General features: G+C 32.4%; 1 protein-coding gene and 1 non-coding gene across 3 annotated transcripts; both read right to left on the bottom strand.

Annotated features, from left to right (window-relative positions):
• Positions 1-5,017: 5,017 nt before the first annotated feature.
• Positions 5,018-9,611, bottom strand: LOC113856658 (cysteine synthase-like). 2 transcript variants are annotated; one of them, XM_027488601.1, is made up of 11 exons: positions 9,511-9,611; positions 9,187-9,249; positions 8,983-9,092; positions 8,647-8,704; positions 8,184-8,447; positions 7,977-8,114; positions 7,827-7,878; positions 7,176-7,255; positions 5,951-6,010; positions 5,711-5,791; positions 5,019-5,268 (listed from the first exon to the last, which is right to left on the bottom strand). In XM_027488601.1, exons 2-11 carry the CDS (start codon positions 9,223-9,225, stop codon positions 5,179-5,181), a joined length of 972 nt encoding a protein of 323 aa, XP_027344402.1. In that variant the 5' UTR covers positions 9,226-9,249; positions 9,511-9,611; the 3' UTR covers positions 5,019-5,178. The 2 variants fall into 2 exon arrangements, with proteins under 2 accessions (XP_027344403.1, XP_027344402.1); XM_027488602.1 differs by lacking the exon at positions 7,176-7,255 and having other exon boundaries at positions 5,018-5,268.
• Positions 9,612-17,276: 7,665 nt separating this feature from the next.
• On the bottom strand, positions 17,277-17,359 carry LOC113856739. Its single transcript, XR_003502973.1, has one exon. It is a non-coding gene; the product is annotated as a small nucleolar RNA snoR116 (small nucleolar RNA).
• Between the last annotated feature and the right edge of the window lie 170 nt (positions 17,360-17,529).

Below are 17,529 nucleotides of genomic sequence, written 5' to 3'. Positions count from 1 at the left end.
AGTTCACTTACTATGCTTCAGTTTGGTGGGATCAATTCCTAAAAAAGAAAATGAGGTATAGAAAGCCAATGTTGGAGAGTTGGGAAGAGTTAAAAAGAGTCCTTAAAAAGAGATATGTGCCTCAATACTACCATAGGGAACTCCATGCTAAATTACAAAGAATAACCCAAGGGAGTAGAAGTGTGGATGAATTTTATAAGGACCTAGAGATTTCCATGATTCGAGCCAATGTAAAGGAGGATATGGAGGTTGCCATGGATAGGTCCCTTAATGGCCTAAATGGAGATATTATGGATGTAGTTGAACTTCAAAATTATGTGGAGACGAAAGACTTGGTTCACCATGCTATAAAGGTTGAACAATAGTTGAAAAGAAAGAGTGTGAAGAGGACTTTCTTTAATTATGAAAAGCCTAGGTGGGAAGAGGGGTATAAGAAGGAGGGAACTTCATCTAGACCAAACATGCCTATACTCCAACATAGCCATAACAAAGGAAAAGAAGTTGTGAATAAAGTTAGGACAAGGGACATCAAGTGTTTAGGAAGAGAATATATAGCTTCTAATTGCCTTACAAAAAAAGTCATGGTCCTAAAAGAAAGTGGTGAAATAGTTAGTGAATCATCCTAATTGAAATACTCTAGTGAGGAAGTGAGTGAAAAAGATGATGAGGAAGTACCTGAGGAAGACCTTTTCATAATTAGAAGAATGTTTGGGGGAGTTGCAAAGGAAAATGAGGAGAGTCAAAGAGAAAATATTTTTCACACTAGATGTAAAATTCAAGGAAACATATGTTCCTTGATCATAGATAGGGGAAGTTGCACTAATGTGGTTAGTACTAGGCTAGTCACCAAGATGAATTTGAAAATCACACCCCACTCTAAACCTTTTAAGTTGCAATGGTTGAGTAAGAGGGAGAGTTGAAAGTAGATAAGCAAGTTGAGATAGAATTCACAATTACGAAGTATACAGACAAGGTGTTGTGTGATGTTGTACCCATGGAAGTAAGTCATGTGCTTCTTGATAGGCCTTGGCAATATGACTGAGAAACACATAATGATAGAAAAACTAATAAATACTCATTTGAGTTCAAGAAAAGAAAGGTGACTTTGACTTCTTTATCACCTAGAAAGGTAAGTAAAGATCAAATCATTATGAGAAAGAAAAGAACTCGAAATGAAAAGAAAAAGAAAAAGAGAGAAAAAGTTCAAAAACAAAGGAGAAAAAGAGTGGAAAAAGAGAGGAGAAAGTGCAAAATCTGTTTGTGAGATAAAAAGAAGTGAAAAAGGCTATATTAATGAAAAAGTTAATGCTTCTACTTTTAAGTAAAGAAAACACCTTTTTCATAACAGATGCTACTAACCCACTTCCTAGGGAAGTTTCTTCTTTAGTGCAGGAATTTACAGATGTATTCGCTAAAGAGGTGCCTCATGATTTACCACCTTTGAAAGGGATAGCGCATCAGATTGACCTTATTTCAAGAGCTTCTTTACCCAATAGACCACCATACCGAAGTAATCCTCAAGATACTTAAGCCCATGTGCAACGCCAGTCTTGCTTGTGCCAAAGATAAATAGAACGTGGAGGATGTGCACCGATTGCAGAACCATTAATAACATTACGGTAAAATATAGACATCTCATCCCTAGACTAGATGATTTGTTGGATGAATTGCATAGTGTTTGTATATTTTCTAAAATTGATTTTAAGAGTGGGTACCATCAAATAAGAATCCGGGAGGGGGATAAATGGAAAACTGCATTCAAAATCAAGTATGGGTTCTATGAATGGTTGGTCATGCCATTTGGCTTGACAAATGCTCATAGTACTTTCATGAGATTAATGAACCATGTGTTGAGAAAGTTTCTAGGAAAGTGTGTAGTTGTGTATTTTGATGATATTTTGATTTATAGTAAAACTTATTCTGATCATCTTGTACATTTGAGGAGTGTTTTAGAAACACTTAGAAGAGAAAAACTATATACAAATATGAAAAAATGTGTTTTTTGTACATATCATGTTGTTTTTCTTAGTTTTGTTATTAGTTCTCAAGGTGTACAGATTGACCAAGAGAAGGTGAACGTCATTTAACAGTGGCCAACTCCTCAGAATATTAATGAGATAAGAAGTTTTTATGGTTTGGCAAGTTTTTATAGAAGATTTGTGAAAGACTTTAGTACCTTAACTACACCTTTGAATGAGATAATTAAAAAGCATGTAGGGTTTAGTTGGGGTGAGAAGCAAGAAAAGGCTTTCATTGTTTTTAAGGAAAAATTAACTCATGCACATATTCTTGCATTGCCTGATTTTTCTAAATCTTTTGAAATAAAGTGTGATGTATCTAGAGTAGGGATAGGAGCTGTGTTAATGCAAGGAGGACATCCAATAGCTTATTTTAGTGAAAAACTGAATGGAGCTATTTTGAATTACCCTACTTGGCAACATTACCTTTTGCCTAAAGAATTTATGATATATGGTGATCATGAATCTTTGAAGTACCTAAAAAGGCAAGGTAAGTTGAACAAAAGACATGTCAAATAGATGGAATTTCTAGAGCAATTTCCTTATGTGATCTAAGAAGGGTAAGTATAATATTGTGGCTAATGCTTTGTCATGTAGGTATGTACTTCTTTTTACCCTTGAGACTAAATTTTTAGGATTTGAACACATTAAGAAATTGTATGAACATGATGTTAATTTTTCTCATATTTTTAAGATATGTTCACATGCTACCCATGATAGTTATTTTAAACATTATGGTTATTTGTTTAAAAATAAGAGACTTTGTGTACCTCAATTTTCAATAAGAAATGTATTAGTTCAAGAGACACATGAAGGGGGACTAATGGGGCATTTTGGGGTTCAAAAAACCTTAGACATATTGCATGAACATTTTCATTGGCCTCATATGAAACGTGATGTGCATAAACTGTGTGAGAGGTGCATTGTGTGTAAGAAAGCTAAGTCTAAAGTCATGCCGCATGGTTTGTATACTACTTTACCTATTGGATTGACATTTCTAGGGATTTTGTGCTAGGTTTGCCTCGATCCAAGGGAGGGAAAGACTCTATTTTTGTGGTTATGGAAAAGTTCTCTAAAATGGCACATTTCATAGCTTGCAAGAAGGTGGATGATGCATGTCATGTTGCTGACCTATTTTTCAAAGAAGTGGTGAGACTTCATGGGTTGCCTAGAAACATAGTGAGTGACAGGGAAGTCACTTTTGAAAAACATTATGGGGTAAATTGGGCACTAAACTATTATTTTTCACTACTTGCCATCTACAAACTGATGGACAAACTGAAGTAGTAAATAGGACTCTTTCTACTTTACTTAGAACTATTATAAAGAAAAATATTAAATCTTGAGCGGAATGTTTGACTCATAGAATTTGCATATAATAGAGCTGTTCATAGTACTATTAATTGTTCTCCTTTTAAGGTAGTACGTGGTTTTAATCCTTTAAAACCTCTTGATTTGTTACCTGTACCTAACATTTATGAATTTAAGCATAAGGATGCACATGCAAAGGCTAAATATGTGAAATAGGTGCATGAAAAGGTAAAAACTCAAATTGAAAAGAAGATTGAGAGTTACACTAGACATGCAAATAAAGGAAGAAAAAAAGTGACATTTGAGCCCGCGACTGGGTATAGGTTCACTTTAGGAAGGAAAGATTTCCATCACAAAGAAAGTCAAAATTGATACCTATAATCCTTTCAAGTGCTGGCCAAAATCAATGATAATGCTTATAAAGTTGATCTACCAGATGAGTATAGTGTGAGTGCTACCTTTAATGTGGCTGACTTGTTTTTGTTTGATGCAGGTAATGAAGAATTCACATATTTGAGGATAAATGCTTGCCAAGAAAGAGGGAATGATAAGGACATCCAAGCCCAAGTCGAAGCTCAAGTCTAGGCCTAGGTCCATAGAAGAACTCATGCACCAAGAAAAGCCCAAGATCCACTTGAAGACTTAAGTGGGCCAATGACAAAGTCAAGAGTTAAGAAAGCCCAAGAAGCATTAGTACATAAAATACATCTTGTGTTGAAAGTCTAACATCAATTTGAAGCTCATGATATCAAAGAAGATACATCCATGGTGTTGAAGCCCATTACTTGTCTTGTTCTTGTTAATTTTAAAGGACATAAGCTCAATGACTCAATTTGAAATTTTATTTATTTTTCTTTCTTTTTAGTCCATGATTAATATATATATATATATAAAGTGTTTGTAGCAAGACTTGAACCTAAGTACTTGTGGCTAAGTGTAATCCTAAATTAAGCCTAATTCAAAAGTAACATTATATAACAAGATGGATTCAACCTCCATCCATTTGTATCAATTTGCTGAAATTTTCAGGCACACCAGCAACATATTAGCAATGCATCATGCACATCCAACCTGAATTCAGTACATTTATTTTTTTGTCAAAACACTGCATTCAGAATTTGAAATAACGTAATGGGTTTTCAAATACTAGTTTGGAATTAGGTATCAACATTTGTAATTTTTAGTAATGAAATTGGCTCTTGTATTGGTGTACAACATAATTTGTTTATGCAACAGCAATTCTACCATGACCATTAACATGGATGGAGATAAGCAAGCAGAAAACCAGGTGAGGACTCAATTCAATGCAGTAGAAAATTGTGGGATTTGTTTTTTCTTTTTCCAAGAGAGAGAGAGATTGTCTTATGCGAAATACTATAGTACTATTGCAGTAATACTATTAAAAAAATGAGACCATTTATTGTCATTACTATTTTTATTAATATGAGATCACTTCCTGCATCCATGATTTTGAAATGGCCTATATGACAAAACATGAATGGACATAATCTCTATCTGATAGTTCAAAATCAAAAGTAGTACTAGAGATGTTATCATGTGTTGGGATGTAACGTGCTAGAATTTCTCCTTATATCAGTGGCAGTACTTCTATTTCAAATTGCAATAAAAAATTTTGATTAATGTTGATAAAAGTATTGATGTCTAATGGAATTTTAGCACAAACTTTTCTTATTAGTGCTGATGTCTAATGTAACTTTTACCACTATAATTCAATTTGTTCTTATAATGATGAATTACAAGAACAACTCTTTACTTCTGACTTATGCAAATAAAAATTTATGTGTTAATCTAAAGGCTCTTAACCAGCAGCAGGTCTAGTGACAGGTCCCTAATCAAAAGTCATCTGCTCTGCCTCATGTCTAATGGAATCAAACAAAGGAGAAGACAGGTAACGCTCTCCGGCACTAGGGAACACCACCTGCAGCAACCATGATGATAAGGAGATTGATTAATGATGATTTCTCATACATGTATGACTCTACATGCATGTTTGGAAATGCTTAAACTTACAGAAAATTAGAAATAATTGCTCATTTTTTTAAAAGCTCTCTAAGAAAGCCGGCAAAAATAAGTGATTATTTCTTCAAAATAAATTAAACCAATCACACACTATTTCAATGTATCTGTCTACCAGTGACATGACTATTTATCACCACATCAATGCACATGAGACTTCAACTATTTTCTGTGGCATTATAAACATACAGTGTGTTTTGTGTTTTGTGTTTTGCTAAACAAGAATTTTTATTGATGACATGAAGTTGTAGGTGTATTTTTATTGAATGCTAAACAGAATATCATAATTATGAATACATCAATGCAGAACTCTTATGGATATGTAGATAGGTAGGTAGGCCTACAACAATGAGTTTCCCAGTATTTTCTGGCCTCTTTCCTAATTTTATTGCTGCTGCAGCTGCGGCTCCAGATGAAATACCTACCTGTAACAAGGGAAAACAAATTACCCAGTCAGCATAAACAAATAGATCAAGTTGAGTAACATTGAAGTTGCACAGTTATGCACATAATGACCAAAAGAAAAAGATAACATGGAGACTTAAATTTCAAAAGAAAGGGATAATAATTAACCGTGATCATACCAGTAGACCTTCTTTCAGGGCTAACTGCTTGGCTGTTTCTATAGCTTCCTCGCTTGATACCTGAAAAAAAAAATCAACAGAAGATAGAAATTCAAGAGCCAAAATCATAATGTGCCAGAAAAGTATTTGCGAGTTTATGATAAATGTATCATAAGGATCTGTAACCATCATTTGAACATGTAAATGATGGAATCAAATATGCAAATTATGTATTTAAATCTCATCTACACTTGAGAAAGGGATAAAAAAAGAATGCGAAGGTTTGATTGATTTGCACTCACAGCCCATTTATATATATATATATATATATATATATATAAAATAAATACAAGAACAGTAAAGAGGAATTAAACTATTTCCTTATGATCACTAATTTCCATTTCTTCATTAATGCAACACGTACTATAACACAATCAGCACAAACAGTTCAGACTTCAGAACCTCCATAATCAATATCAAACCTCGCACAGCAGTCACCCTCAGGCTAGTGAATGGATATCGAACATTTCCTATCTTGCAAGTGAGGTTCTGAAACTTCTAATCCCTTCTGTTAATACATCCTCTAATAGAAGTTATCAGGGTACCAATGTAGTAGTAATCAAACTGCTATCTAACTTCTGTTTTATGAAATACAAATTCCTTGAAACTCAGCCTGTGATCCAAATGTATTGTTTCTTACTCCTTCAAGTTACTAAGTTCCAACACCATGAAACTACAGCTACCAGAGGTTGAATTCATTTAGTCCTATCTATAACAGTATAACTGACAGTGACCCAGCATAATCAGCATTGATGTATACTTCCATGGATAAAATATCTACCCTTTTTGAAAAGCATTCCTCTTTCAGGTATAGCTTCGAGATATTGTAAAATTCAATGTGTGCTCCAGCTGCACTGCATTCTAAATTTCCGTTTCTTTATGTAAATAAAAAATATCTTTCCCTTATGACATAAAGATGCCTTGTTTAGAATAATCAACTTCAATGCCAAGGGTTAAGAATTTCTGTAGGACCCCAAACATCTGAATAAGAAAAAAGGGTTAGACACATTTTACTGAGCAAGGACGAAAGGTTTCCCAGTGATGATTTGCAAATTTACAAACATCAAAACGAAAAGAATCACAGCATTCATAAAACAAATATCACCTAGACACCTACACTATATTACACAACTTTCAACAGTATAGTAGTGCTAAAAAATCTTGATATATCTATTTTGAAAGTAACCTGAATAATTTCATCAAGCAGATTAACATCCAGCACAGCAGGAACAATTCCAGCACCAATTCCCTGAATCAGGTGCTTGCCTTTTACATATACATGCAACATTTCCAGTTTAGTATATTGCCATTCAGATGTCAGTCTGAAAGTAAAATACTGAGTGACTTTATGCTAAAAAAAGTAGGAAAAAAATGCCAAATGAAATTCATATAAGCAGTTCAAGTTAATAGGGGAAAACAAAACAATAAATGGCTTAAAAATTAACCATAATTGAAAAATAATAATTTTTAGTTTTGATAGATGCAATGAACCCGATATCACATCCCTCTCTATGGTTGTTACCAAAAGAATTTTAGGAAATAGAAAGTCAGTGGCAGTAGGCATTAGTGCGTTAACCTCATTTTTCACATCCATTGTGAACTTGATAAAGGAAGCTTTGCATTTATCAAAAAGAGGGGAGGGGGAGAATTAGTCAATTGCACTGTTTGGTTGTGTGTTCTAGCAATAGTAACTAAGATACTGTCTTGCTATTTGAAAGAGCAATTGAAAAGCAGACATAAAAAGTCAGGATGAGAGTAAAATCTAAGTGACAAGCAGGAAAATTTTGATAATTTCAAGAGACAGAGTTCAAAGTTCTGCTGAAGAATGATTGCTTACCTGGCTCTCCTCCACTCAAGACTGCACTTTCAGATGGTTCCACTCCATGGACCTTGACAAAAACACTTAACATTAGCATCTAAGTTAATTACAAGCATTTATACTCTCTAGTCTCTCCCCTCCACAGGCATGTGGCACACAAAAAGGAACCTTTATTTCCGGGTTTCTCTCCTTGAGGAATTTCCCTGCACCTGTTATTGTACCCCCAGTTCCTATACCTGCTACAAGTGCATCAACTTTCCCTCCAGAATCTCTCCATATCTCAGGGCCAGTGGTTTCATAGTGAATCTACAAAAATGCAACAAAATTGTCATCAAAACATCACCTTACTACATCACAATGCTCAAGATAACTTACCTTTGGGTTTGCAGGATTTTCAAATTGATGAGGCATGAAAGCATCAGGGGTCTCCCTCAGTAGTTCCTCAGCCTTTTGAAAACTACCTTTGAAGCCCTTAACAGGATCAGTGAGATGCAACTCAGCTCCCAACGCGGAGAGCACAATTCTCCTCTCAAGACTCATTGAAGCTGGCATTGCTAGGATTAGCCTGTAACCTTTAAGTGCTGCAATGAATGCCAACCCAATTCCAGTGTTTCCACTAGTAGTCTCAACAAGGACAGTCTTAACCATGTTCAAAACCGTAGAAAGATGAAAAACATAATGTCACATTTAATAAACACCCAAACAATCAGAACTTGAAAACACAGGGTCCATTTGAATAAACATGATTTCTTTAATGGGGGAAAAAGGGTAAATTAACAAATTGTATCATTCATATACAAAATCACTGGTGCCTCAAGACAAGAGTTCTATTACCAACCTTCCCTGGTGTAATGAGACCCTTGTCCTCAGCATCCTTGATCATACTCCATGCTATCCTGTATTCCAAATAACAGTTAGAATTTCTTCTTTCTTACATATATAGTCCTAATGTTAGTAAGGTAAACCAAAAGAACAGTGTATCCACCTCGTTAGCATTTCACATAAAACACGAATAAAAATCACTGCACCCATGAAAAGAAAATTCACTTCAGTAACATCTATTCCTATTTTACAATGATGTTACAGGAAAATTTCAGACACGTCAAATATCAGAAAAGAAACAATGTCTCAATGTTTATGACAAATTAAAACAGTAAACTCTTTTACACTACACCTGTCTTTGACACTTGAGCAGGGTTCCATTGATTCCAACTTGGCAGCAATGCGGGCCACACAACCTTCCACAACTTTGTTTAGATACATCATTGGAGTGTTTCCAATTAGCTACACAAAGCAAGAAAAAGGTGTATCATTTATTTCTAACTGCCAAATAACCATAACCAAAAGAGGGGACAAGAAACGAAAAAAGGAAAATTACTTCAGTGACATCTTTTTTTATTGCACACTGCATTTCCATGTTACCTTGGTAGCACCTGAACACCTTGTAGCACAAATAAAGCTCGTGTAAAAATTAAAGGGAAAAACATTGTTACCATTTTATAAGGGTATTGTAATGAAACAAAAGTTAACAATTCAAGTAATACAATAACAATAGTGATGGCACACAAAGGATTGTGAGAATGAATCCGAGTCTGAAACCAAAAAAAGAAATGAAAGAGAAAAACAAGTTTTGTGTCAGTTCAGCAGAATCAATATGAATAAGTTGGTGTATTGAACATTAAATGTATATGCTGCTACTTACAAGATCCAGTGCAGGAGCTTCGTTCCTTCTTTGCTAGATATAGAACCTCGTTGACTGTACTTAATAGTACTCAGCTCAGATATCCCAAAGTTAATGCACACTTGTCTTTACCAACTTGTTTTTTATTATTTTTATTTTTATTCATTTTTATATTAAATAGTGTTAATTTACTTTAGGTGCTTATTTGAAACTAAACTTTATTTAACCGGATAAAAAATTCGGGTCATAGGAACTATAATTTGTAAATGTAATTTATAGTCATTAATTTAGAATAATTATTACTCTCTTCGATACTTTTTATAAGGAATAAAATAAGTATTTTTTAGCCTTAAATATAAAATATAAAAATAAATTTAAAATGTATTAATTAATAATTTTTTTCTATTTTTTGTTTATTAGTGTCATTAAATTAAAAACTTCCAACTACATCATTTAATGTCAAATGTAATTTTAGAATAAAATTTACATTTATAAAAAATATAATTATTTTAATTATTTTTTTATTCTAGTAATTTAGTCTTTTAATTTTTTATAAAAATTATTTAAAAAATTATTTAATTATTTGTAATTATTTAGTAATAAAATAACTTTTTATATGAGGTAAAAATTAAATGAGTGTTAATAATAACCTATTTAAATCTCTTATATTTGAATTTAAAATTTGAAATTTTAATTAATTTAAAACATTTTTGTCTTTGTTTATCTAAAATTTTCTTAACAAATTCAAGTTAATTTTTTTATCAGATTCATATGTTCGAATCTAATTTTAAAGTTTGAATTAAAAAGTTTAAAAAAACTTTTCTAATTTCATTGAATAAAACTTAATTCACAAAATAACATTGTTTTACCACCTCTTTCTGATTGAATCAACTATATTATTTTAACACATAAATTAGTTGTTTATATACAAACACTAAATTATATTGTAGTTGGTGTATATGTGGAGAAATAGGCACAAACGCATTACAGTATATCCTAAAACTTTATTTTTTTCATCTACATTGTGTGTTTTTCTTCCAATCTTTGAGACATATTTGCTTCTTCCTCTTAAATCTAATACACTCTCAAGCTTGTCAAACTTGCACTCCCTCAAGGTAGTTGAAAATTATTTCTTTTCACTTAACCCATTCTCTAAAAGTCACGTACTCTTAGACTCCCTCTCCCAAGCTAGTGATAATGCTTCGATAGTGAAAGTTGAGCTCCCACTATTTGTCGTTGAGTCATTGAAGCTCTCAGTCATTGATTAAATACTAACATATTTAATATAAATTAGCATAGCTATAGTGATGAAAGTTGTGGTAATTTAAAAATCTCTAAAAGTGTTGAGATCTATCAACAATCAAAGAAGCACCACAAGAAGAAATTTGAGAAGGTTTGCATTGAAAATAGCAAAAAGAAATCTAGGAATGTTTGTATTGAACAAAACAAGAAGAAATCTAGCAATAGGTGTAATGTCCTGAATTTTGGTAATATTAATTATTATTATTATTATTATTATTATTATTATATATATATATATATATATATATATGTAGATGGGTGTATGCATGACTGGTTGGACTGAAATAGGCTAAGCGCCTAAGTATAAGGCAAGATACTGGGTTGTTCTCGCTACAGCGAGGATCTCGCTGTAGCGAGAGGATTCTCGCTGTAACGAGAGGGTCCTGTGAGGAAGGACTGAAACTGTCACTTTTTCGCTATAGTGAGAGACGTCTCGCTATAGCGAGAAAGTAACAGTTTGGGGTGCATTTCTAGGTGCAGTCTCGTTGTAGCGAGAGTCTGCAAAAACCAGAGTGCAATTTTCTCTAGTTTTTTCGCTGTAACGAGAGGACGTATTGCTACAATGAAGTCTCGTTGTAGCGAGAGTGTCGTGACCATAAAAGGATTTAAAGGGGGTTAGGGTTCGGGGAGAGTTATTTCTCCCTCTCCCTTCAATTCTCTCATTCCCCAAAGCCCTATTCCACCGATTAATTGCCTCCAAGCCGTTTGGGAGCTTGATTTAAGGTTAAATTCGTGTGGAGGACACTTGGAGGTGAGTTTTAATGGTTAAGGTTTCGATTTTTCATCCCCTTTCTCTGTTTTCATAGTTTCTTTGGGTTCTCATGGAGTTTCTCCATGTGTTTAGGACGAAATTCGTGAGGAGAAACACTTCTTGGTGGATTTAGCGTGTGAGTCTTCAATCCAAGGTAAGGAGGGACTCTACCATACTCTTTTTATGTGTAATTGATTGAATATGGAGTTGTGGTTGAGTTAGAAGGTAGAAAATACGTAGAGAATGAAAATTGATTGAGAATTGTGAATTATATGCTAGATGTTGCATGATAGAATGAATATTGTGTACAAATGTGGACTGGACAACCGTGTAACATAAATGAATGTGGGCCTAGTGTCGTGTATTTGAATACAATGTAGGCTGTGTGCCGTTTGTAAGCATAATTATTGCATGCGTGAATGAAATATATGTGTGAATGGGCATGTTAGCGCTGTTGTAATATGCTGTGAATGGTTCAGCGATATACTGGGGGTGTGGAAGATGAGGACAGTAGAAATACCTTGGGGAAGAGGCAGTGGTGGTGACATCGACTGTGGAACGGGTGCACCACGGGCCACACACTCTCTTCCTGACTAGACCTCTGACCATTACCTTTGCTGAGCGACCCGTGACTACCCACGTGGTATCCGTGAGGCGGGGGTAACCGGCGACCATTCATGCTATAAATCTGTCATCACAGTGCTATAGTAAGTGTAGCTGGTGTGCGTATGCATGGATTTGTGTTTTGTACTTATGGATGTGAAATGTTGCCTGTGATTGTGTTTGTTTAAGGTATTGGAAATGTGCTGGAGGTGAGACTCTATATTTGATTGTGTTTTGGTAGCGTAGAGTACTCACCCTTACATTCATTTTTCAAGTAACCAAGACGATTAGCACCAGATTCAGTAAAAGGAGTGGATGGAACTGCTATAAAACTAGGATATAAATTTGAAAATAATGTATTTAAAAAAGGTCCTGTAGTAGTGCTTGATGAAAATTGTAACCCTTTTTTCTTATTTTGAATTATTTGATGAAACGTTAAGAACTTTATTTGAAATGAAACTTTTATTATCCCGAAATTGTGAAATTATTATTTAATGAATATTGAAAATAAGGTGTTACAATGGGTGTATTCATCAAACTTTTTTCCTTTATCATTTATAGTGAGGTTATATGGTTGATGGTTTAATTAAAAATTTGGAATGCATATGTAGAAGTTGTATTCCATAGTCAATGTTTTATTGATGGGTGTATTCGTCAAACTTTTTTCCTTTATCATTTATAGTGAGGTTATATGGTTGATGGTTTAATTAAAAATTTGGAATGCATATGTAGAAGTTGTATTCCATAGTCAATGTTTTATTGAATCATTTATAAACATTTGAAAGATATTGACATAAGAGCAATGAAACGCAGTCATACAAATGGGATTTGGAGTATTTCTCCATGTGAAATGTATAAACTTGATAGGAGGATGTACTTAAAACTAGTCAAGTGTTTAGATTTATGTTAACTCTACATATATGTTAAGGGAGAGGAGATTTGACTCAGCTATCACGATGTAGGCAAAGTTTTTGGCCTACTATAAGATGGTTATCCATATTGCTCACCCTTCGACTACCTTGCACAAGTTAATTAGCATGAGACCCATTAGTATATTTGTCAAGTTTAAAGGAATGTTTCTATTTCATGTCATGATTCCACTTTATTTCATGACTTTTATGAATATTCTTAAGTATTAGTTGCTAATCATTTTTTTATTTACAAATAAAAATTCTAATATTTTGGACAAAATAAGATTGGACATCTCAAAATGTACCATAACAAATCAAATGGTAATGTTGAGGGAATTCAATGGAATAATAGATATCTACCTAAGCTAGATTATTGGCCAAGCCAAAGTCGATGACTAGTTTAGAAATACATTTATCTTGTATTTGTTGTTGTGTTTCTTGTGCCTAACCTTAAATATGGCACCTTGTGTAAAACTCTTGGGATTTATCATTCATATACACAATGTAAAAAAGTAAAATTAGAGCCTATTTTTTTTTTCAAGTAGCTGGTAAGACACTTAAAATCACAATAGATTAGACAATATAAGAGTAAGATGTCAAGATAGGAGGTTACATCTTCTTATTCAAGGTACGATAGCTTATTGGCTATAATTTAGCAATAGCTAGTTGTGTAATTATTTTATAAATACTTAATTCATTGGATAAATTTTCCTTTCTATTATGCTTTAAATTTTAAATTTGATGTTGGTACATACTTTATATTTCTGTAGTCATCCACTTAACATTACTTTATCAAACAAAAAATGTTAATTGGTTAAATATTGGGACAATGACATGCTAAACAAGTGGATTTGGGAAAAGAAGAATAATGTGTTAGTAAATTGCAATAATCTAATATGAAGATGTTGATTGGTATTTATAGACTTAAGTTAACTTTCAATATATTACTTTAAGAATAATTAAATTTGAGAATGTTTGATATGAATACTTAATCTATTTGTAATTCATGATAAACAAATTCTTTGATAAGGTCTAATGTATCACTTTAAGGATAAAGATGATTTTGTTGACCTAGTGTGGTTGAAAAAAAAAATTAAAATCATTGTATAGTATATGTTATTTGGGTTTATAGGAAAAGCAAAAAAAGAGAAAGGGATTATTTTATTAACTAGAAACATAAACATACATAACACAAGAGTGGTAAGAGAAATTTATGGGAGATGTTATACAACAATTTTAAGGGAAGAGAGATGTATTGTGTAACTTATGATTGATAGACCCTTAACATAGGTGATTTGTTATCAAGTTTTCTTATTTTGTGATACTATTAATATGGTTTATTCGATTTGCTGTAATTGAAGTTCAATGACTTTCCATTAATCTTGAGTTTCCTTATTTGTCTAATAGGTTTTACAATTTTTGTCCAAGGAGAATTGGATACTATTAATACCTTTCCTTGAACTAGGCTGATGCTTGAAAATACACAAGAGTAGGCTTTGACATAAGTTTAGTGAAGAGGTCAACAACTTGGTCATGTGGAGAGAAGTGGTGTGTGACAAGATGCCCGAGTAAAACTCATTCACAAACGAAATAATAATTCAATTCAGTATGTTTGTTGCGGACATGAACAACTAGGTTGATTGTATATTTATATTCAAAGAATACTCTTAGAAATTTATATGCGAAGAATTACTATAAGAATATATATATATATATATATATATATGCATTTGTTTTTATAGGAGAGATTTCTCTATATTAAATTATTAGAATAAGAAAGAGAATATAGATTATGAAGTTTAATCCAAATTTGTAATTCTTAAATTTTAACATTTTTATTGTTATATCTTATTTATGCTCAAATAAAAATACTTTCGCTTGAGTCTCTAGAAGTGAAAATTCTTTTGCTTGAATAAGAAATTATGAGACCAATTTTTTTTTAAAAAGAAGAAATAATTCTTTTATTTTTTTTTAAAAGAAAAAACTCACTCTTTCAAAAACTGGTAAAGCACCTATCTCCATCTCCTACACTTCTTTGGGTCTTTCACACAACCCCCTCCATCTTCATTTATTTTCAATAATCCACTAGCAATCACCTTCTCACCTTTCACTCATTCTTTGGCTTAATACATGTTTACTTTGTTTTTGGAAAGGCTCATTTCATGTGCCCTAAAATGCTGTGTTATGGGTTCCGCTATACGATGAATTGAATGTTTTGTACAAATAGAAATATAATGTTTAGGTTGAAAAAAAAAAGTAATTTTTGTGAATGGGTTTATGTTAAACCTATCTTTGTTGTAAAACATGCCTACTAAGTACTTAATAAAATACTCCAATTGTGATTTTGTGCTTTGCAGTGATATTTCTGTACAATTCTTGAGATGTTCACATTGGTTGATGATTAAAATGTGACATATAGTCTTATCCTTGCTTAAAGGATTGAGTCTCAATTGTTGATCTTATGCACATAGTATGGTGTGAACTAGCACCCTAGTTGCTAAGCATTTCATTCTAAAAAGGGATGTTGATGTTTTTAGAAATGGGAAAAAAGACTATAGTCGGAATAAATTGGGAAAAAAAGGCTATAGTTGGAGTAAATAAGCCAATGACACTGCTCAACCGAAATCAGACCATCAAGAATTGACTTTAAAGGTAATTTTAAATCTAATACAACCTTCCGGTAGAAATCACCCCTAAGAAATTGACCAAACTTGACGTTAAGATTATGAAAGAATTTTTTATTAATTTCGTTCAAATAGTCATAATGTGTTAAGGATTAATATAAAATTCTATGATAACTCATAGTCAAATCTGAATAACCCATTTGTTTTATGGTAATTTCTTCTCATTTTTGTCTTTCTTGATCCAAAAAATATTTCAGTTCAACATTTGAGTAGTTACTTCTTTATTTTTCCAAGATTTGTTCTTAGCCTCTTTCCAAGATCTTTAATCATTAGTGGCTCATTGGCTTATTTACTCTAGCCAGAACATTTTTCTCTCTTTCCTAATAACACCAGCACCCTTTTTAGAATGAAATGTTATACATAAGATATTGAGAACAAAGGTTTCATCAAAATATGACCCAAAGCTTTTACACCATTCTTTGTCAATTAGTTGGTAAACATGTTTTATAACAAGAGATTTTAACATAGAAACATTTACTTGGTAAACATGTTTTATAAGTTTTAACATTCACAACAATCATCCTTACTTTTTTTAAAGACTTAACTTTATAGACAATCTATCCTTTTTTATTTTTTTCAAAGACTAAACTTTATAAACAATCATCCTTTTTTTTTTTTCAACAACTTAACTATATTCAGTTCAATTTAACTGGATGTGAAATCCATGACATTGCATTTTAAGACATAAAATGAATATTTCCAAAAATAAAATAAACATGCATTAAGCAAAAAATAATAAAATCCTTAAGTCACATTTTTATATTTATATTACTTTAAAGTTTCTTTATAATATATTTTCTATAGTTCATTTTTTATTCTATTTAGTCTTTTTCACTTTTTTTTAAAACAAGGAGCGGATTATTTTCATGAAGCTTAGTCTGAAAAAAGAAAAATAATTATCTCTTTCTAATTGTTCACTCTTTTGTTAGGAGAATAAAATGTTTTAAAATCTTAATTTAATTTTGTTTTGTTTTGTTATGTTTGCACATAATAAACAATTGTATAGAATAGTTTGCTTATATAAAAGCTGATCAAAATATATTTCAAACTTAATATAAATCATAAACAAAAATTAAAACGTATATTTTTATTAAAAACACTTAAATTAATTGGTGAGCGGTAATTCATGAGTGGAATAAAAAACACCGCCGCAAGCTTCAATTTCGTTATGGTTGAACAAAATTTATTGCTTTTTCTCAAAAATATTGATTCAACCATCCAACGATTAATCTGCCAATGGAAAACGAATATCAGAACAAAAAAATCAATTTTCACTCGAAAGAGAGAACAAGAAATTATTATTTCACCATCAACCCTTCAAATAAAAAATATACATAAATATTGAAGAAAAAATGTAGGAACATCTGAATGCATAAGCCTGGAGAAAAACAATGGCCAATGCCAGAATCTCAGATCCAAATCGTTATCGGCAACGTACAGCACTGAAAGCGCCATGGAATAGGCGAATCAGAGACTCTAATTTGTTGCCTTTTGCCAACAAATTCGAAAATACCCAAATTAAAAATTGAAAAGAAAAGGCTCAGAAAGAATCGATGGCATCAACAAGCTCAATTTAGCTTTCAAAGTTTGATGGTATATTAAATTCGTCATCACTGCCTCACAATTGAAAAGTTAAAAGAAGAATTCAAAGTAGAAAAGGAGAGAAATTTTGATATTGAGAGTGTTCTGAAGTAGTCACTGGAGATAAATTGGAGCGGTGACTGAGGCAAGCAGAAAATTGAGGGGTTAAATAGGTAGAGGAGAAGAGGGTGGGGCAAAAGACTCGGGA

The sequence above is a fragment of the Abrus precatorius genome, unplaced genomic scaffold (assembly GCF_003935025.1).
Source record: "Abrus precatorius isolate BTA unplaced genomic scaffold, Abrus_2018 Scaffold11, whole genome shotgun sequence".
NCBI lineage: Eukaryota > Viridiplantae > Streptophyta > Magnoliopsida > Fabales > Fabaceae > Abrus > Abrus precatorius.
This window is presented reverse-complemented; position numbering and strand designations above follow the sequence as displayed.